The sequence below is a fragment of the Hemiscyllium ocellatum genome, chromosome 45 (assembly GCF_020745735.1).
Source record: "Hemiscyllium ocellatum isolate sHemOce1 chromosome 45, sHemOce1.pat.X.cur, whole genome shotgun sequence".
Classification (NCBI taxonomy): domain Eukaryota; kingdom Metazoa; phylum Chordata; class Chondrichthyes; order Orectolobiformes; family Hemiscylliidae; genus Hemiscyllium; species Hemiscyllium ocellatum.
The window spans coordinates 25,666,324-25,688,698 of NC_083445.1; the positions used below are offsets into that span (position 1 = coordinate 25,666,324).

The window sequence follows — 22,375 nt, forward strand, 5'->3', positions numbered from 1 at the left end:
GCTCACTGATGACGTTACCGAGGAGGTGACATAACGTCTGAAAATGAACCTTCCAGCTCAGTGAGCAAACTTACACTCAGAACCTCAACCTGAGCTACAAATCTTCTCAAAACTCACTAATTCTCCATTGAGTTTAGTAATTCCATCATGACCCTTGAGATGATCATGTTTCTGCATCACTGGGTTTATCACTACACACAGAAAAGGTCAGACAGTTTCCTCTGCTCCGAGTGACCACTCATGTTGAAGATAGAGAGGTTTTAAAATATTCACTCACAGCACATGGACTTGACTGGCCAGACCAGTATTTATTGGTCAGACCAGTACTTATTGATCAGACCAGTATTTATTGGTCAGACCAGTATTTATTGGTCAGACTAATATTTATTGTCCATCCCAGAGAGCAGTTGAGAGACAATCACATCTAGAGCCACATATAGACCAGACCAGCTGAAGATAATGACATTAGTAAACTAGATGGTTTGTTTACCCATTAACCGGCATTAGACTCTTTATCCCAGATTTTTATCATCTGCCAGATTTGAACATGGATCCCCAGAACATTACCTCGCTCCCTGGATTATAAATCCTGTGATAATAATCTAACAAGGCCATGGCCTTCTGAGGTAATGGTGCTTCCCTGGAATTATTACTTTCTCATATTTCAACCAAACCTGAATGTGTTTCTCCATCACCAGCTGGCCTCCTACACTGTCGGTTCCTGTTCCTCCAACAATAATTGCACTCTGCATTTACATTGGATAAATCTATCCTCAAATCGGACGAAACATAATGTTCTACAGTCTTAGGACAGGACTCAACAGAAGAAAATGCAGACTTCATTCGAATTCTGTGTGTGTCAATAATTCATATCTTGGTCACATAGAAATCAGAAGTAGATAGTAGATCGAGATTCATCACACATCCCTAAGCGAGTCAGATGGTATTCAGTTTGCTGGAAGCAGGATTTATATTTGAGCCGAATCCTCTGGCAGAAATATGGAAAGAGTCAGTACTAACACTGTAATATCAGGCCATGGTAACAGTGAAATAACAAAGGCATTATGAGGAGTAAGTTACCACCAGGGCAGTAAAACCAGGGTCAGCTTTCACTCCTCAGCCAAACAATAACATCCTTTTGTTTGTGTGGGGAGGAGCGGAGAAAATATAGACGCTGCATGATGCTCACAATGCTCAGAAATTCTGAGAGGTTTGTTAGGTCAAAGTTGGCTCAATAGCAGGAGTCAATGGTACAGGAGCAATTGTTATGTTCCTGGAAGGCTGTCTGTATCAGGGACCCTTCCAGGATAAACTCCATCTCTTACTTTGACATCTCAACATATTGGGCTCGAATGTAATAGCACGGTTAAGGGACAAGCAGACAACACAAATAATTATTGGGCTTTCTGATAGTGAATTGGAACCAGGTGCTGCAAGACCAAATAAAAAAAAACTGAACATTTTACAGAAAATGTTCAAGTGATGTTTTATTCAGTGAAGTGTGGAAAACCGTAGTTTTGAATGAAGAACGACTAAACAATACTAATTAAATGGTATAGTGACAATAAAATTGAAATCTAAATCTTGGAAAGTGTCAGGGTACTCAGTGTCTTTAATTTTACCCTCACAGATCGCTGATGGTATCATAACAAGTCGATGGGTTAACTCAGAAGATATTAACCTGTTGGCCAGGTTCTGGAGCAGAAAAACTGTCATTATTTGGAAGATCTGTCCAAATCATAAGCAATTCAGAAATAAAGTCAAACAATCAGTTATGTTCAATACATTAAAGGAAAGAATCGATCATGTTTGAGGAGTACAAAAGCCATGCTTTAGTGTTTTCCGCAATGGCTAACTAGCAATTGAGAACAGCTTGGCTTTGGAATGGAGAGTGTAAACGAAATACAATTACTCTGCATGTGCACACACAAATCATTTGAAAAGCTGTCACTGAGATAATGACCCTTGCCAAGGTCGGAAGGTAATCCCGAGATTCCTGGTTGATTTAAATTCCCCACATTCCCTTTCACAACACATCACACAACCTTTCCATGGTCAGCTTGAATTGCACACGTCAAAAATGCACCTATTCCATTTCCCCGACTCCCTTGAGTACAGCATTTACACAAACATGATGGTTTACAGTTTTCAGATTCTGAAGAATTGTTGCATATTTGGGTACTGATGGGGAAACCCATTGGAAAATAAACCTGCTGATACACGAACAGGATCAAACAATGTGGCACTCATTGTTATGGACCCAGATACTGACATTGTCATCACCTCGGAGAGTATCAGAGAGGGAGGACTAGCTCCTGTTGATACCCAGGGCCCAAATGAGCTGAAGCCAAGGAAAGGGAGGGACATTGTGCTAGCACTATCTTGGAGAAGTGGAAAACAAATTCTTCTGTCAAGAAATTCGAGGGAGACAAGCAGGAAGTTGGACGAAGACAGCAAACAGGGAAACACTTTAATGATGTTCTCCAGAGAAAAATGTAAGAAGTGTTTGCATGGAGAAAGGAATGGCACATTAATGAGCCATGTCTCCTCCGGTCTGCATGAGAATTCAAACCTGAACAATGTGACTGATCCTTACCTCTGAAAAGGCTCAGTAAGACATGAAGTTGCATGAAATTTATTACAGTAAGCATTCGGGAGAAATGCATGTTACTCATAGGATCCCCATAGGAATTGTACACTTACCCCAAATTGTGAATTTATCTGGCAGTTTAGTGAATTACAGTACATTCTCCATGATTCATTTGATGTTATCTCATCAGAGTGAGTCAGTCGATTTAATATCTTTTCTCCAGCATCAAACGAGAAAGGGTTTGCACTCATGTTCACAAAGTGGACGCCTCTGATCCTGTCAGTGATGACCTTCTCTTACACTTTACAGATCATGGAGGTGTTCAAATAATAGAATCTGTCCGAGGAAGATGCTCATCTCTGGTCAGCTACATTCTCTGGGTGTCTCCATCCTGTCGTCCATGGGGTTGCTTATCGTTGCAGTGATACTCTAAGTGTTGTGACATTTTAAACTCTGTTGTGGTAGGGTTAGGGTTAGTGTTGTGTGAATACTCAAATGCCAATTGACAGATATAATTTTAATTTGTGCATTAATTGCACATATTAATGCTGTCACAGTGAAATGAGCCTGGGTGATGACAGTGAAAGAAGACTTGGGATTTGGAAGCCACTCAAAGCACTGCACCTCATCCATTGCCTTGCCATTGTCTGTGCCTCTCCTCAGTCAGTAGTCCACTTGCTTCCTTGTCTCCTCATGGGCAGCGTGTCCCCTGTAGGGAAGAGCAGTGATTGACACAGCCCACACAGACTCCAAACCGAGCACATTATATCAGAGGATCTCAACAATGGGAACAGCTTTTTGAGAAACTCAACTGTTCATTTTCTGAAGCAACATGGACTGTGGCAATGATGTGTCATCGGTGAAGGAAGAGGAAGCCATTGTCATTCCACCTCAGGTTTATGTGAAAATGTTGTCATTAAGTTACATTTGCTGAAAATGTGTTGCTGGTTAAAGCACAGCAGGTCAGGCAGCATCCAAGGAACAGGAAATTCGAGCCAGAGCCCTTCATCAGGAATGAGGCCGGGGCAGGAGGTAGAAACAGGCGGTGCGGGGTTGTGGGACTATGAGGTTGGAGGCGGTGGATGGGAGATCCCCTGAGGTGATGAGGTTATGGATGGTCTGGGAGATGATGGTTTGGTGGTGGGAGGTGGGGTCATGGTCAAGGGGGCGATAGGAGGAGGCGTCCGCGAGCTGGCGTTTGGCATCAGCGGTATAAAGGTCGGTGCGCCAAACTACTACCGCGCCTCCCTTGTCTGTTGGTTTGATGGTGAGGTTGGGGTTGGAGCGGAGGGAGTGGAGGGCTGCACGTTCCGAGGGTGAGAGGTTGGAGTGGGTGAGAGAGGTGGACAGGTCGAGTCGGTTAATGTCGCGGTGGCAGTTGGCTATAAATAGATCGAGGGCGGGTAAGAGGCCAGTACGGGTTGTCCAGGTGGATGGGCTGTGTTGGAGGCGGGAGAAGGGGTCGTCAGAGGGTGGGCGGGAGTCTTGGTTGTAAAAGTAGGCATGGAGGCGAAGGCGGTGGAAAAATTGTTCAATATCTCAGCGCGTGTTGAACTCATTAATCCGAGGGCGTAGGAGAATGAAGGTGAGGCCTCTGCTGAGGACTGATCTTTCATCCTCAGAGAAGGGGAGATCTGGAGGGATGGTGAAGATCCGGCAAAGTTGGGAGCTAGGACCTGGTGTGGGATTGGAGCTGGGAGTGGGGGCGGGGTTAGGGGCGGGGGCAAAGATCGGCATTGGGGCGGGGTTAGACGTGGTGACGAAGCTTGGTGTGGGGGCGGGGTTAAGCGTGGGGGCGGGGTTACGTGTGGTGACAAATTCGGCGTGGGGGCGGGGTTACGCATGGTGACAGAAGTGAGCGTGGGGGCGGGGTTACGTGTGGTGACAAAATTCGACGTGGGGCGGGGTTACGCGTGGTGACGGAATTGAGCGTGGGGGCGGGGTTACGCGTGGTGACGAAAGTCGGCGTGGGGGCGGAGACACCTGAGGTGTTGTGGTCGTGAAGGTTAGTGATGTCAGTGGGGGTGGAAGTGGCTGCGGCGACGGCAACCGAAGGGGCGGAAATGGTTGTGGCGACGAAAGAGCCGTTGTCATTCCCGGTAGTCGTGGGGGTCGCGAGTCCGTCGGCGATCTTCCTGGCGATCGTGGAAGCGGTTGTCTGTGCGGCGATCGCCGGGGCGGTTGTTTGGGCGGCGATCGCGGAGGCTGCGAGGTTGGTGGGGGCGGAAGTGACGTCACGGTCGTTGTCGGCCGTTGGTGCCGCGGGCGCTGTAGCAGCCGCATGTGTAATGGCATCCGACAGATTGTAGAGGCCGATGGAAGATTCTGGAACAGTTGAGGAACCATGAGTGTGGGGGTAAGTACATGAAAGTTTTCGGTACTTACTGTCTTTAATTTTTGATATGGCTAGGAAGAACTATTTGTTTAGTGTATGGATTCCTGATGTTTGTTTAGTCATTCCTGATGAAGGGCTCTGGCCCGAAACGTCGAATTTCCTGTTCCTTGGATGCTGCCTGACCTGCTGTGCTTTAACCAGCAACACATTTTCAGCTCTGATCTCCAGCATCTGCAGACCTCACTTTTTACATTAAGTTACATTTGTAAGTGTTTGTGACGTGAGATGACCATAAACACCAAGTGACCTTTGTAAGAATAAGGCCATCACTGACATCTGCCCAGTTACAGAATATTGAGCATTTGTTGAGAGATCTCTGTGATATGGACTGAGCCCCTCAATTGCTGCTTCCACTGCTAAGCTTCATAAAGCCTGGTGACCTGATCTCAAACTGTGAAGTCTTCTTAAACATTGCTGTAATAGTGGGAGATGGCAGTGCACTCACTGCCTAAGATTCCCCATAGAAATTGTTAGATTAGATCTGGCTTCCCAATTTCAACAGCATTTCCACATCCCACACACCAAACCCTCTTGATGAAAAATCCCAGAGAACTCAATGTTTCAAGATCAGGACAGGACAGTTCCTAATGCCATGGTCATGAGGATCACTCACCAATCAGAGAGGGAATTGGGCTGACATTTGGAGAAGGTGATGTCTGTATCAGTAATGGGAGCACCCCAGTGACATGCTCATTCTATTGCAGTATTTCCTGATTCTGCAGCTTGTCCGACTGAACACCAGCTGCTCTTACCTGATATTGAGAAGGTGGAAGGAATCACTGGTGGCAGCATGTGCCCGTGTGGGGATTACTTTTCCTTCCTCAACAGGTCCCACTCCAGAGATGTTGTAGGACCACAAGATGGAGGAACAGAAGTAAATGATTCAGTTCACCGAGTCTGCTCTGTCATTCAGTTATCACGAATCTGATAACTCTCAACTACGCTATCCTGCATTTCCCCCATAACTCTTGATTTCCCTGATTAAAAAGCTGCATATCACAGCCTTGAATGTAGTTAACAACCAGCTTCAACAGCCGTCTGCGAGTCATAACCCTCCAGGAGAAAAATTACTCCCCATCTTGTTCTTAAATGGGTGATTCTTTATTCTAAGATTATGCACCTCTGGTCCTAGATTCTCCCACAAGGGGAAATCACCAACCCTTCCACAGCTATCCTGTCAAGTCACCTAGGAATCTCATGTGTTAAAATAAGATCACCTGTCATTCTTCTATAATCAAATGAGTACAGGCCCAACATACTCAATCTCATAAAATGGGCTCTCTGTTTCCAAGATGAACGTTTTCTGGACCGCCCCCTGTGCCAGTATAGTTTTGTACAGGTAAAGGGCCAAAACTGTTCACAGTATTCCAGCTGTGGTGTGACTAGCGCCTAGCAAAACCTCACTGCCTTTCTCTTCCATGCCCTTGGAATGTCAGTCTTTATTTCAATTTGCCTTCCCCACTACCTGAGAACTTGGATTCTAGCTTTATGTGATTCATGGGCAAGGACTTGTAAATCCCTTTGTTCTACAGTCTTTGTCCAAGTAAATAGTATTCAGTATTCATGCTTCCGGTGTGTATAATGGCAGCATCCATCATAGTGTTGGTGAGGCTGAGCAGAATGCTGCGGATTGGAACATCTTGCCTCGATCTGATCTCCAGGAAGTGCTGATATGTTCCTCCGAGAAGGGAAAAACACTGAAGGGGAAATGTGAGAATGCTCCAAGCCTACCGTGAAAATAAATAACCTGGGCCAGATGGAAATCAAAGCAAAGAAATGTGAAGCCATTTTCAGAGGAAGGAAAGGATTGCAGATGAGCAAGAGGAGTAATATCCAAGACACTTTTCAGGAGCTGAAAAGGTGACACTGAGTCATATCAGGAACGGTTAGGATGTATAAGAAATCACTTGGTCTGTGTTTGATACAATGTCTCAACGACAGAAGGGGACATGGAGAACTAGGAAGGAAATTCTCCAGGTTAAGGCTTTGACAGATGAAAGCAATGTAACTGACGCTGAAGAGGTTGAGATTGAGAATGGCCTTGAAGTCAGAATTGGAGAAGTACAGATACCTCAGAGGGCTGAGAACTAGAGGAGATTACAGAGCCAGAGAGAGTCTAGGCTCAATAAAAACCCCAGAGCAATGAAAGGTGGCCTCTGCTCTGCTGTTCTTCCATAGCCCTGTACTGCCTTTATTAAAGTTCCTCTTAAAACAGTGTCCGGAACCAATCCATGCAGCAGACTATTCCCTGGTTGGAAACCTTGTACAAATTAATACCTCCTGCCTCTCTCCTACCTTTTGTCCTCATTGTCTCTACATTCTCCTCACTCCCCCACCTCTCCCTGTAATGTGGAAAAGGAGGCTATGGAGCCTATTGGCAGAATCTGACTGATGTAGGCCACAGTAAGATGGCTGGCAGAATTGGAAAAGGCGACTGGTGAAGCCCCTTTCAATATTCAGACCATCTCATACCATCTTTTATGTATTTGGTGACTGACAGCAGGATAGGAGGCAGGGAGGGGGTATTATTTTGGAGAAGCTGTTCCACCAGGGACTGATCTGGCATATGGAGTACTTTCTCACTCAGCAGTGGGGAATTGCCCAGTAAAGGGGAGTATGCCATATTAACAGCCAAACATGTCTCATTATTATTCCACTTCCTGTCTTACCAAACGAGCCAAACCTATTGGATATTGAGAAATCTCAACAAGGAAAGCAGAGCAGGTACCTGGTGGATTCTGTTCACCACTGATCTGGAGAATCTCCATGTTGGACACAGGGCACTAACATCTTCATGGGCACCAGCCAGGTATAGCCGACTTCAAATGGACATTGGTATCTGATATGTGCCAACCTCTAAGACAGGACACTTGTGCATTTCCAGCTGTACTGGGAGCTCTCAGTGTAATGTTCCAACAAAGACACTGCATATTCAGGGTTCACTGGGCCAGGCTGCACATCCAGGCTTTTCACTCACTGTCTTAGTGCTCACTCAGTCTGAGCTGACCTGGATAAGACCAGCATCACTGCCTTGCATTCCTTTGCCTTGCCTTTGTGTGCTTTACCCTCCCAGCCAGAGCTACCAAGCTCATATAACTTCCACTCAAGGAGGTGTGTAGCTCAGGTTGTGGATGGGGTTGTAGGTTTGCTCGCTGAGCTGGAAAGTTCGTTCTCAGATGTTTCATCACCACTCTCAGTAACATCATCAGTGAGCCCCTGGTGAAGTGCTGGAGTGCTGTCCCACTTGCTGTTTATGTATCTGAGTCTGTGTCATTTCCGGCATTATTCTTGGTTCTGATTCACAATGGGTGGTATATGGGCTTCAACTCTACCTGTTTGTTAATAGCGTTCCGGTTTGAGTGCTAGGCTTCCAGGAATTCCCATGCATGTCTCTGTTTGATTTGTCCCAGGATGGATACATTGTCCCAGTTGAATTGGTGTCCTCCTTTGTCAATGCTTATGGATACAAGTGCCAGCTGTATCTTGGTGGCTAGCTGGTGTTTGTGTATCCTGCTGGCCAATTTCCTTCCTGTTTGCCCAATGTAGTGCTATTGGCAGTCTTCCCATGGTAGTTTGTATGTAACATTGGTCCTGTTGGTTGTGAGTAGGGTATCCTTTATACTTGTGAGTAGCTGCTGTAGTGCAGTAGTTGGTTTGTGAGCTACCATGATACCTAGGGGTCAGAGTAATCTGGTGGCCATTGCTGATGTGAATTCCTGAAAGCTGAGCACTGAAACCGGAATGCTATTAACAAACAGGTCGAGTTGGAGCTCACAAAGTACCCATTGAGAAACCGCACCAGGAATAAAGCTGGAAATGACACACCAACCTCAGCAGATCCAGACACAAACGGCAAGTGGGACAGCACTCCAGCACTTCACCAGAGGCTCACTGATGACATTACTGAGAATGATGACAAAACATCTGAGAACAAACTTACCAGCTCAGTGAGCAAGTCAACATGTTACTGCTACCTTGTCATGTCACTTTGTGGAGACAAAGGCAGGACATTTGTTGTTACTGTCAGCAGATTTCCGTTATGGGAAGTCACTGCAATGCCATTCCAGGGGTTCGGGGTGGTTAGAGTCAGGAACCCTCACATAAGTTGCAGAAGGTAAATCCTGGACCCGAAGCTTTCTGCCTTCATTGTGGGCCCAGTCCTCTCAGGGATGGGGGGTATTAAGGAGGATGAAAGTGGGCAGCACAGCTCCTGCTGTTGTTGCAGGTGGGAGACGGATGGGCAGTGTTAGTGGTGTCAGGAGTTGGGCTGGATAACAGCGAGTGAGGGAAGACGTTACAGACAACAGTGAGAATGGGAGAACCTGAGTCCTGGTGGGAGGTGGGTGCAGTAGCAGAGAAACACTGTGGGAGGCATTGGAGGGAAGATGCTGACATATATACTGGCAGAATGGAGAAGGACATTAACCTTCCTCCTATAGAACTGGGTCTTTCTCCACTATTTCTGCACTAAACCTGGATGGCAATCTAAGCCAGAACGTTATGTTCTGGGGTCATGGCCTCCATTACAGATCTGAAGAGAATAGTACCAGACACTTTCATTATGAGGATGGATTGCTGAAGTTGGGACTGGGTTCCCTGGAGAACAGAAGGCTCAGCGGAGGTGAGGTCGAAGTTTTCAAAACCATGAGGGGGCTGGAGAGAGTAGGCTCACCCCTGCAAACTGTTCCTGCGCAAAAATGATTGAGAATCAGAGGTCACAGACTGAAAGTATTTCGGAAGGCGAACAACTTGTGATTCATGCTAAAGGACACCCGGGTCCCTCTGCATGGCAGCATGCTGCAACGTTTTACCATTCAAGTATTCACCCTTTTTACTGTTACTCCTATCAAAATGGAGGACTTCAGACTTATTAACATTATATTCCATTTGCTTGCACTTTGCCCCTCACTGAAAGTGTCTATGTTCCTCTGTAAAGTTCACAGCCCTCCACATACTTTGCATCTTTGTGTCATTTGCAAACTTTGACACACTGCACCTCGATCCCAATTCCAAATCATCTGTGTAAATTGTGAATAATTGCAGCCCCAACGACGATCCCTAAGGCACAGCGCTAGTTATTGTTTGCTAACCAGAACAGCACACACTCATCCCCACGCTTTGTTTCCTATTAGTTAACCAATCCCGTATCCATATTAATACTTTATCCATAATGCCATGCATCTTTATCTTATGCAGCAGCCTCTTGTGCAGCGCCTTGTTGAAGGCCTTTTGGAAATCCACTGGCTCCCTGTGGTCCACCGTTCTCATCATGGTTTCATAGAATTCCAAAAGATTAGTTAAGAGTGACCTGCCCTTCATGAACTCACGCTGCATCTGCCCTTTGCAATCGGTCTTTATATTCTGGGCTAGTTTTATTTTCTCTCATGGACGATCTTTCTTTTCTTTATTGCTCTATTTGTGGCTTTCTGTTGACCTTTAAAACTTTCCCAATGTTGTGCTTTCCCATGACTTCTCATTTGATTTAATAGCTGCCCTTGGCAGATTACCCCTTTTCTTACAATCCTTTCCTTTCACTGGAATGTACTTTTGCTGAGCACGTTGAAAAATTGCTTTGAAAGTCCTCCATTGCTCATCAACTGTCCCACCATGAAGTCTTTGTTTCCAATCTACTTTAGCCAAATCCTCCCTCATCCTATTGACCTGTCCCTTGTTTAAGCACAGGGCTCTGGTATCGGATTTTACCTTCACGCTCTCCAGCTTTATTCTAAATTCAACCAAAGTGTGATTGCTCCTTCCAAGAAAATTCCGAAATATGAAGTCATTAATTATTCCTGTCTCATTACACAGGACCTGATCTCGGATAGCTTGCTCCCTCCTCAGTCCCTTTACAATATGATGTACAATTTGGTAGCCTATAGACTACACCTATCAGTGACTTTTTCCTACCTGGAATTCTCCATGGAACCAATATCATTTGAACAACACCCAGATGTCATCCTTGGATATCAGGAGCAGCACCACCTCCCTTACTTTCCTGTCTGTCTGTTTGTCCGTCCTTCTGAATAGCCTGATACCCAAGATATTTAACTCCCAGTCATGACCATCCTGTAACCATGTCTCCATAATGGCTACTAAATCACATTCATTTGCGATGATTTGTGCCATTAACTGATCAAGCTGGTTACAAATGCTACGAACATTCAGCTAAAGTGTCCTTATGCTAGTTTTCATTCCTTCATGATTTCCAACATCTCCAATAACGTCTCCCGAGTTATCCTTCCTTTTTCCTTCTTTCGTGGTCTGCCTTGTAGTTAAGGGGGAGAAGGAGAAGCCTGCAGATGCTGGAGATCAGAGTCAAACAGTGTGGTGCTGGAAAAGCACAGCAGGCAGCATCCAAGGAGCAGGAGAGTCGACGTTTTGAGCAGAAGCTCTTCAGCAGGAATGATAAACTTCATCAGTTTAGGTGGAGACCATCCCTTCTATACAGATCCCTCCTGCTCTAAAACTGATGCCAATACCCCATGAAATGGAACCCCTCCTTCCCTTCCCACACCACTCTTGACCACGTTTTCCCTTCGCTAATTTCCTCATCCCTAAACCAATTTGCACCCGTCACTAATGCGGCCATTGGACCAATCCATTTGTATCCTCCTACAACCTAACACATCCCTCTACATCGTCAACCACCAGCCAGTCATTGTGTCACCCACTAATTAACCTATCATCCTCCCCAGCTCTCTCAGACATCATTTATGGATATGACAAACAGCGTGGGACCCAGCACCAATCCAAGCAGTACACCACTGCTCCAGTCACACAGACAAACTTCATCCACCACCTTCTGTCTCCTGCTCAAAGACAGTTCTGGATCCCTAACACTGCAGCAATTTACCAAGGCTCCTCCAACAGCAACTTCCAAACCTGCAACCGCTCGCACCCAGAATGTTCACACCTTCCTCCCATGTGACACAGTTGGAACGTCGCTGAAACTGGGTTCACACATTCCTCTACCACTCTCCCTAACACCTTCTCAAGGATAGCTGGGGATTGGTCAGGAAATGTTGGCCTGGCCAGCACTGCCCACATCCACCCAGTAACCAATAAAAATAAGCACGCAGTAACTAACCAAGAGAGGAGCCCCCAAGGGGGTGTGACTGGAAGGACAATGAGCACAATAACATCCAGAGGAAAATGAGTTTGAACCAAAATTTACAGAAAGAAATTAAGCAAAACGGAGCTGAGGAGATGTCCTGGAATTGTTGAACACCGTGCTGAGTGTAGAAAGCTGCAAAGTGACTCAGTGAAAGAGGAGGTGCTTTTCCTCGAGTTTACCCTGCGCTTTATCCCAGCACAGCTGGAGGCCATAGGCCTCAATCCTGTCCCCATCACCACTCCCACAGGAAGGTACAGATCAGGCTCAGATAAAGACAGAGGCTCCTTCATACTGAAAGGAATGCTCCCTCTACATTTTTATGCTGGATTAGACTAGACCTTAACTGGTCTCTATCTTAAAACTTGTGCTGGTGTTCTCATTGGGTTGGAAGCTTCTGATTATACAGGTGGTTCTGTGAATTAGTGATAATGTGGAGGAGTGTGAATGGTTTGACCTTTCACCTGAATATGAATTGAATGCTACATTTTCTATCAGTGCCTTCCAGCACAACACTTTTCTATAGTGAAGTCACAAAAGAACACAGCTGTCATGTTATTGCAGAATGATGTGTTTAGTTTTGTGGTGAGCAGTCTATTACCCTCACTCAGATTGGTTTTTGACTCACTCAGTCTAGTTTCATCCCAATTGGGGGACTGTTATGTTAATAAAATGACTTGTCTAGTCCTTGAGCTCCAAGTCTGACCTGTTGGTAAAACTGGTTTGGTTCCATTCTGGTTAATTGTTGTTTTAACTTGTTTCTGCTTCTCTCTGAAGCTGATGTTTCACTAACCTTGTTAGTAATCCCTTCCCATAATCTGAAGACTTCCTCCTTTACCTTTGTAGATAAAGATCACCATGTTCCTGTTCCATCTATCTGTAATTCTGCTGTGATCTTAAAACTGATCCTGTTGACCAAGTGAGCATTCCCTGGCCTTTGGATATGGAATTCCAATATTTCCTGATCTTTGGAATGATGCAATACCATGTTAAATTAAGTCTAAAAGACTAACCCCTGACCTGTGACCTATTGCACTCCAGTAATGGTCTCTGCAGCTCTGGGGTTGAGATAGGCTCAGGGCCTGGAGGCTGTTATGTTCTGTAAAGAATTCATTTAATGGGATGCTGTTGTTGTGAACCCTGTGTAGATCCTTCTCACTAAGAATCAGTTCCTCATTCCTTAACCTGGTGTCTTTCAGATCACTGGGGATTTCCTGATCTACACCACCCACCTGACCCACACCCCAAACTATCCTGGATCTGTCATTGTGAGAACCAATGGGGCTATTGTTCCCATTGAGTGTCGTTATTTGAGGTGAGAATCTTTACTTGATTGTCTATATGATCCCCAGCTGCTGCTGTTGTCTGATCCTGGACTAAAATGGCTGCCCTGTCTCTTCCCAGGAAGGGCAATGTGAGCAGTAACCCCATCAATCCCACCTGGATCCCATTCAGCTCCACCAGGTCTGGAGAAGGCCATCTGTCATTCTCCCTGCGTCTGATGAATGGTATGTGATGGGTGGCTGGGGAGGGATCTCCTGGTGTCACTCACTGCAGGTTACACCCACTGTCTCCAACCCTTGTCCTCCTGTACTTCAGGTGACTGGCTTACAGAGCGCCCTTCCACTATCTACTCCCTGGGAGACCTCATTCACATTGAGGCATCTGTTTCAATGTCTAACCACATACCCCTGAAGCTGTACATTGATCGCTGTGTAGCTACACTGAACCCAGACAAAGACTCCACCCCGAGATACAGCATCATTGACTACAATGGGTAAGGAGCTCTCTGCTTTCTCCAGCTGCTCCCACCTCAATGGCTTCCCTCCATTCACTTCATGGCCCTTTGTCCATCTACAGTTGCCTCCTGGACAGCAAAGCTGAGGACTCCTTTTCAACCTTTGTGTTGCCGGGAGACGGGCGGGAGCCAGACAAGCTCAGGTTTGACCTGGATGCCTTTCGTTTCTATGGAGATGAGCATTCCTTGGTAAGAGGAAACTGCTGATTGGCTTCTCCATGGTGGGAGGGAGTCACTAAATACTGACTTGTTCTGAATGTGTCCCTCAGATTTTCATCACCTGTCACCTGAAAGTTGCGGCAGTGGATCAGGGAGATTCCAGGAACAAAGCTTGTACTTTCCGGAAACTGGAGAATATGTAAGTTCCCTCTCTCTGTCCCTCAGGGATGTTGCTGTTGGGTGAGGTGATGCACCATGTGGTTGATGGGCTGTTTCACTCGTTTAGCTGGACCCCATTGGAGGGATCAGACAGTGACATTTGTGCCTGTTGCCATGTGGGGAACTGTGGGAGCACAAGGGAGATCCCCTCCAGAGGAAGGAGGGACCTTGGTCCTGAAGCTGGTAGGACATTGACCATCTTGATTTTGGGGTCCCCCCTCTCCTCTCCCTGACTGGGATGTTTGATCTTGCAGAGAGTGAAGCTGGATTGAAGTGGGAAGGGGAGGCCTCACTTGGCCCCCTGATCATTCTGGATACTGGGCTGACCAACCTGGCAACTGAGCCCCTGCCTGAGGCTGAAGGAAGGATACAGGAGAGGTCTGCAGGTGGGGAGCTGCCTGCCTGCTAGTTTCCCTTTCTGTCCCTGTTTCTCTCAGTAACCATTGGTTTCTCCTTGTCCTGTAGGTGTGGAGCTGGTTGTGATGGTGACCCTGACTGTGACAGTGGTATGTCTGATCTCTGCTTCATTGCTGGCCTTGGTCCTGTACAGGAAACACAAGCGAACACCCATCAACTTGAGATGACATCGTCAATAAAGCAGTGATTCAGTGTCTTCTGTCGGGAGCTGGTTTTTCTGCATCCTCTTGTTAAACTATTCCTGGGTACAATCTCTGGGCTTTGCCTGTCCAATCCATGCATTGTGCTTCCAGGATGATTGGGTTATTGAAGATGTTGTTTGCAGTTTGCGTTATCCAGTGAGTATAGGGGGCTGTAGACCTCACTGGAAAGGGGTTTCTGGATTTGATTAAATCACTGTTAGCAGAACATGCTGGAGGAACTGCTCAGATGTGGCAGCAGCGGGGGGTGAAACGGCTGCTGTTTCCGGTCTGTTCTGGGTCTCTTCAGAAGTGTCCAAGGGGATTCCCACTGTTACAGTCTCCACAGTTGAGTCAGCCAGAGTGAGGCATCCATTGGGAATGACTTACTGCAGGGTCTGAGAGAAATGCCTGCAGCTTTCTCCTTATAGCGTTGGCCTCTGTCAGATACAGAACCTGATTTGGGAGCCAGTGGGGTGAGGACCTGGCTGTGTGATATACTCCAGAGGTTTGAAGGTGGGTTTTGTGGTGCTGTGGGTGGCTGTAGGGTCAGTGCAGGCTGAAGCAGCCCAGAGAATGGTCCCGTAATGGGATGAGAATCAGTTGTAGTGGATTCTCAGGCTGTGACTGCCCCAGTAAGCCTGGGATCCAGGTGAGGTTAGTCCTATCCACAGGGCAATGACTGGTGGGGAGGGTATGTTTGAGGAATGACATACCCCAATGCTGATTGCACAATGGGCTATCTGTGTGCCTGAGGATATGACCAGTCAGGGGGGATAGAAAACTGAGGTGGTTTTCATTTCCCTAAAGTGGGAACTGGACTTCCAACTCCTTTAATGGGAAAAGGGTCATGGAAATGGGTTGGTTGTAAAATTCTCTCTCCCTGCTTGAAGGGAAGGAAATTGACTGACTGGCCTAATGTGACTCCAGACCCTGAGCACTCAGCTCATTTTACCCTCTAGTGAGTGAGCCAGCAACTCCATTGTATCCAACAGCTAAAGCCTTCCAAAAAAACTGGATGGACTAAGATTGTTGTGGGTTAGTGAGGGACATAAGCTGCAGAGCTGGGCTGAGGCATGGCAAATGGAGTTCAATATGGAAACATGAGGTGATCCTGTTTGGAAGGAGGAACAGGAATGCAGAGTACTAGGTTAATGGTAAGAATCTTGGTAGTGCAGATGAGCAATGATCTTGGTGTCCATGTGCATCGACCCCTGCAAGTTGCCACCCAGGTTGGTAGCCTTGTTTAAAAAGGCATGTGGTGTGTTAGGATTTACTCAGGATTGAGTTTCAGAACAATGAGCTTATGTCACAGCTGTAGGATATGCTGCATTTGGACTATACAACACTTCCTATAATTCCATGAAGAGATGTGGAAGCTTTGGAAAGGCTGGAGGAGATTAACTAAGATGTTGCCTGGAATAGAGGGAAGGCTGAGCGACTTGAGGCTGTGATCACTAGAGGGTAGAGGCATTGAATTGAGACCTGAGAGAATCCAGGATAGGGTGGGCAAGTGTGTCTTTCCTCCAATGGTGATAGTGAGCATGAGGGGCCATTTGCTTTAAACTGATAGGTGATCACAACAGGACAGATGTAAAAGGTAGTTTTCTTCAAAGGCAGGGCATTCTATGCCCCAACAGTGGTAGACTCACTGACATTAAGGGCATTTAAATGGTCATTGGATAGGCACATGGATGAGAATGGAACAGTGTAGGTTAGATGGGCTCCAGATTGGTTTCACAGGTTGGCAGAACATTGAGGGCTGAAGGGCCTGTACTGTGCTTGTGTTCTATAAAACACAGCATGGTATACACTGCTACCACTTTCTGTTCTCTCTACCAACAGGGGCAGCAGCACAGTGATAAACAGGGAGTTATCAACATGGATCTCATGGGATCCAGAGTCACATGACAGCAGGTCAAACTGTTGGATACTGCATTACACTGTACCAGCTGATGGGTCAGTGTTCCTCCATTGTGAACAGCATTTAGAGGAAGCAGATGGGGGTAAAGGGGCAGAATGTATTCTGGGTGTAGAGGAATGGTCAGCCCTGTGGCCCAGCAGCCTCGTTACTGACTGAGCTGGCCAGCTCCTGAAGGGCATTGCTTTGAAACTGCTTCTTCAAGAGGGGGTGAGGGATTCAGTGGGATTGAAAAACAGGCTTGACCCCACCCTCACCATCTACTTTTTTTTAATCTTTTGAAGAAATAACTGGATTGGAGGCAATGGTAGATGTGATCAATTATGGATTTCAAGAAAGCATTTGACAAGGTTCCTCCTGGGAGACTGGTTAGCAAAGTTGCATCTCATGGAATACAGAACTAGCCATTTGGACACAGAACTGGCCCTGAAGGTAAAGGACAGAAGGTGGTGGAGGGTTGCTTTTCAGACTGGAGGCCTGTGACCAATGGAGTGCCACATGGATTGGTGCTGGGTTGACTACTTTCTGCCATTGAGATAAATGATTTGGATGTGAACAAAGTGAATTGGCAGAGGGCTCCAGATTTGAAGGTCTAGAGGACAGTGAAGGTTACAACTGGATCTTGAAGTGATGATCCAATAGGCTGAGGCAGATGGGCATTTAATTTAGATAAATGCAAGGTGCTGCATTTTGGAAAAGCAAATCAGAGCTGGACTTGTACACTGAACTGGTAATGTCCTGGGGAGTGTGGCTGAACCAAAACCTTGCAGTGCAGGGTCATGGTTCCTTGAAAGTAGTCACAGGTAGATAAGAGTGACCAAGCTGTTTGGTAATCGCTCCTTTTTGCTGCTGAGTAGAGGGGTTGGGAGGTTATATAGCAGCTGTACAGGACATGGTTAGGCCAATGTTGGTATATTGTGGGCAACTCTGGTCTCCTTCCTATCATGAGGCTGTCGTGAAACTTGCAAATCTTTTCTGAACCCTTTCAAGGATGTTCCCAGGCTTGGAGAACTTGAGCTATGGGGAAAGGCAGAATAGATCAGGTCTGTCTTCCCTGGAGTGTAGGAGGATGAGGTTTATAAAATCATGAGGGGCATAGATAACAGGATTACAGGCAGGCAGGGAAGGAGCTTTAAAAGTGGTCTGAGAACAGTCAGGAGGGGACATGAGAGGCTTGGCAGAACAGATTAGGGAGAACACAAAGGCATTTAACACTTGAGGAATAAGAGAATGGTCAAAAAGAGTAGGGCTGATCAGGGATAGCATTGGGAATTTGTGTGGAGTCTGAGGTAGGGGAAGCACTAGATGAGTTTTTTGCTTCTGTCTTTATGAAAGTAACGAACTTTGTAGTGAATGAAACCTTTGAAGAGCAGGTGTGCATGCTGGAATGGATAGAGATAGAGGAAGCTGATGTGCTGAAAATTTTGTCAAACATTAAGACTGACAAGTCGCCAGGCCTAGACCAGATTTGTCCTTACCTGCTTTAGGAAACAAGAAATGCAATTGCTTCACCACTTGCGGAGATCTTTTCATCCTCGCTCTCCACTGGAGTCGTACCTGAGGACTGGAGAGCGGCAAATGTAATTCCTCTCCAAGAAAGGAAATAGGGAAATCCCTGGCAATTACAGACCGGTAAGTCTCACGTCTGTCGTCTGCAAGGTGTTAGAAAGGATTGAGGGATAGGATTTATGACCATCTGGAAGAGCATGGCTTGATTAAATGCAGTCAACACAGCCTTGTGAGGGGCAGGACATGCCTCACAAATCTTATCGAGTTCTTTGAGGATGTGACTAGAAAAGTTGGAGAGTCGAGCTGTGGATGTGGTATATATGGACTTCAGCAAGGCATTTGATAAGGTTCCCCATGGTAGGCTTATTCAGAAGGTCAGGAGGAATGGGATTCAGGGGAACATAGCTGTCTGGATACAGAATTGGCTGGCCAACAGAAGAGTGAGTGGTAGTAGAAGGAAAATATTCTGCCTGGAAGTCTGTGGTGAGTGGTGTTCCACAGGGCTCTGTCCTTGGGCCGCTTGTTTGTAATTTTTATTAATGACTTGGATGAGGGCATTGAAGGATGGGTCAACAAGTTTGCAGATGACACAGGTTGGAGGTGTCATTGACAGTACAGAGGGCTGTTGTAGGCTGCAGCGGGATACTGACAGGATGCAGAGATGGGCTGAGATGGCAGATGGAGTTTAACCTGGATAAATGTGAGATGATGCATTTTGGAAGGTCGGATTTGAAAGCTGAGTACAGGATTAAGGATAGGATTCTTGGCAGTGTGGAGGAACAGAGGGATCTTGGGATGTAGGTACATAGATCCCTTAAAATGGCCACCCAAGTGGACAGGGTTGTTTTAAAAAAGCATATGGTGTTTTGGCTTTCATTAACGGGGGGATTGAGTTTAAGAGCCGTGAGATCTTGTTGCAGCTCTACAAAACTTTGGTTAGACCGCACTTGGAATACTGCATTCAGTTCTGGTCGCCCTATTGTGGGAAAGATGAGGATGCTTTGGAGAGAGTTCAGAGGAGGTTTACCAAGATGCTGCCTGAAATGGAGGGCTTATCTTATGAAGAGAAGTTGACTGAGCTCAGACTGTATTTATTGGGGAAGAGGGGACCTAATTGAGGTATACAAGGTAACGAGGGGCATAGATACAGTCAATAGCCAGAGACTATTTCCCAGGGCAGAAATGACTAACATGAGGGGTTATAGTTTTAGGCTAGTTGGAGGAAAGTATAGAGGGGATGTCAGAGGTGAGTTCTTTAGAGTTGAGAGCATGGAATGTGGAGGCAGGGTCAATGGGGACATTTAAGAGACTCCTGGACATGCATATGCTGACAGAAATTTGAGGGTGCACACATGAGGACCAGTGATTGGCACAACATCGTGGGCTGAAGGGCCTGTTCTGTGCTGTACTGTACGATGCTTTATGTTCTATAACAAATGGACAAGGTCTTTCCCTGGTGTGGGAGAACCACCTCTCACTCAATCTATGTCCTCCAGATCTGGAAAGATATAAAAATGGGCAATGCTCTCATGTAGAAGGTGATGCATGTATGGAATGAGCTGCTGGAGAAAGAGGATGGTACAATAACAACATTTTAATAGGAAGGGTTTAAGTGGGATATGGGCCAGGTGCTAGCACCTGGGCCTAGATTAGGTTGGGATATCTGCTCATCAGGGAGGAGTTGGACCAAAGGGACTGTTTCTGTGATGTACAGTTTGATGACTGTGTGCTAGCTGTGGCCATGTCTATTAATGGCTGTGATCAGTAAGGGTGACCACCTCAGTCCTGTCTTCACATAGAGATCATCAATCATGCTCAATGGGATAGACTTCAAACAGGTCATCCAGTCAGAATACAAAAGAGTCTGTACCATTGAGTCTGTACCACCATATAACACACTGCTCTCTCTCCACTTGTCTCTCTTTCCCCCTAGAGGCCCATGATTTCCAGTGTTCTGAAGCTGTGTGTTCATACACATATTTATCAAAGTGTGCGGTTTCCTCCTTCCATTACCTGTGCTGTCTATAAGATACACTGCAGCAGTTTACCAAGGCACCTCCAACAGCACCCTCCCACACTGGGACTGCTCATAGCTTCCCTCCAAGCTCAACACTTGGAATGTCACTGTAACCATGGTTACAGATTCCCTTGATACTGTCTCCCCATAACATACTCCCAGATAGTGACAGTACACTGTTTAATACAGATTTAAACCTGCTCTGCTGCTTTGAGCTAAAGGTAATATGAAAGCAAAGTGGCCTCTACATATTGTCACCATAAAACATTCCCAAACAGGGAGAGAATAAGATTAGATACAGAGGAAAGTTACCTTCACAGTCTCCACATCAAACATTCCCAGGAGGAGGACGGCATGGAGTTAGAGACACAGGGAAGTCCTCTCCACACTTAAGGGGACAGTAAAGTTGCCACCAGCCTTAAATTGAACGTCACCATCCTTCAAACCTGTTTCTGTCACACTCCCCCAGGACAGATACAGTATGGGGTAGTGGTTAGCACTGCTGCCTTGCAGCACCACGGAACCAGGCTCGATTCCAACTAGCTGTGTGGAGTTTGCACGTTCTCGCTCTGTCTGTGGTAATTTCCTCTGGGTGCTCCAGTTTCCTCCCAAGGTCCAATGGTCAGGTGACTTGGCCATGCTAAGTTGCCTGTAGTATTAGGCATATTAGTCAGAGGGAAATGGGTCTAGGTGGATTACTCTTTAGAGGATTGGGTTTGTTGGGCCGAAGGGCCTGTTTCCACACTGTAGGGGAATCTAATCTTTCTAAAAAATACATAACAACAAATTCCTGATAGACTATCCCAACCAAACGTTCCCAAGAGGAGGTTAAGTATGATGTAAATATGTGGAACACGCACTTTGTTCTGCCTAAACCCTGTCTCCAAACCACATCCTATGACAATCTGTCTGTATTTCTCACTGTCACACTCCTGGGTTCAGACCCACCAGTCACTCTCCTCCATCGATGAGTCACATGTCAATGTGGCAGAAGATTGCAGGTAATTGTCAGCTTGGGTTGGCGATTGTTCCTCACTGTGACCCTGGCTGGGGTGGTCATGAATATTGGGTGGGGGAAGGTCTGATCCCAGCTTTCTCAAACTCCACACTACCTTTACATTGTCTTTTGGACCGTGCTTCAACTGCTTTCTGTCTCTCCCCTTGTGTTGTCATCCCCATTGGTCTGGAACATTTGGATTCCTCTGAACCTCTTGTATAGTTCTTCAGTGCTTCAGCTCCACTTCCCGTGGACAGATCCATTTGAATGGAGGGGTCACTCTGTCCAGCTTAATTCTGACGGGTTGTTCTATTTTAAATAAGCAGGAGGGGGGAGTTGAAGTGCCTTGTGCTGGAAGACTCCAACTGACTCTCTGTGAAATAGCCAGGCTCCTGGATGAAAGCTGTTCTGTTTCAATATTTTCATTTACTCCTGCTTCCTTTCCCTGGGCCCTGACGCTGTCCTTTTCTTGAGTCGCATTCCGATTAATCAACCCAGGTCTTGTGTGAACAATCTCTCCTCCTAAAATGTGGAGGTTGCATGTCCTAATATGACGAGGCCAAAAAATACTTGCAGCCTCATTTCCCCTGTTAATGAAAATCAACACCATCTGCCTCAATGTCCCTCTCCCCTGAATGTTTCCTGATTAGCATCTTAGTCCAAGTCATACAGTCACACCTGTCACTACCACTTCTGCTGGCAGTTCATTCCATATTTGCACCACAGTCTGTCTCAAACAGCTACCCCACAACTGCCTCTTGAAGCCCACAGCCCCTCCTCAGGCCTCTAGCTTATAACTCTCCTGACCCATCCTGGGGAAAGGACCTCTACAAAGGTCAACACACCACCTCCTATGCTGCAGGATCAAGCAAGTCCCAGCCTCTCCCTATGCCTCAAATCCTCCAGTCCTAGTCTCATCCTTATAAATCGTTCTTACATCCTTTCCAATTTAATAACATCCTTCCCATTGGGTAACCAGAACGGTACAGAGTATTCCAAAAGTGGCCTTATCAATGTCCTGTCCTGCTGCAACATGAACCCAAGCTCCTGTACTGAATGTTAT

At 46.3% G+C, this 22,375-nt stretch overlaps 1 protein-coding gene and 1 long non-coding RNA gene across 2 annotated transcripts; both read left to right on the plus strand.

The window, feature by feature from the left end:
- The first annotated feature begins 13,419 nt into the window (after positions 1–13,419).
- On the plus strand, positions 13,420–14,256 carry LOC132835886 (zona pellucida sperm-binding protein 3-like). The gene is made up of 4 exons (XM_060854983.1): positions 13,420–13,604; positions 13,696–13,873; positions 13,957–14,083; positions 14,164–14,256. Exons 1-4 carry the CDS (start codon positions 13,478–13,480, stop codon positions 14,254–14,256), a joined length of 525 nt encoding a protein of 174 aa, XP_060710966.1. The 5' UTR covers positions 13,420–13,477.
- Positions 14,257–14,267: 11 nt separating this feature from the next.
- LOC132835974 (uncharacterized) lies at positions 14,268–14,885 on the plus strand. Its single transcript, XR_009647316.1, has 2 exons — positions 14,268–14,658; positions 14,738–14,885. It is a non-coding gene; the product is annotated as an uncharacterized LOC132835974 (long non-coding RNA).
- The last annotated feature ends 7,490 nt before the right edge of the window (positions 14,886–22,375 follow it).

What these genes read in the sequence shown, in the direction of transcription:
- LOC132835886 (XM_060854983.1), top strand. Translation starts at nt 13,478, where the DNA reads ATGGCTGCCCTGTCTCTTCCCAGGAAGGGCAATGTGAGCAGTAACCCC. An exon ending in CTCCCTGCGTCTGATGAATG is followed by an intron (nt 13,605 to 13,695) that starts GTATGTGATGGG and finishes CCTGTACTTCAG; the next exon opens with GTGACTGGCTTACAGAGCGC. An exon ending in AGCATCATTGACTACAATGG is followed by an intron (nt 13,874 to 13,956) that starts GTAAGGAGCTCT and finishes GTCCATCTACAG; the next exon opens with TTGCCTCCTGGACAGCAAAG.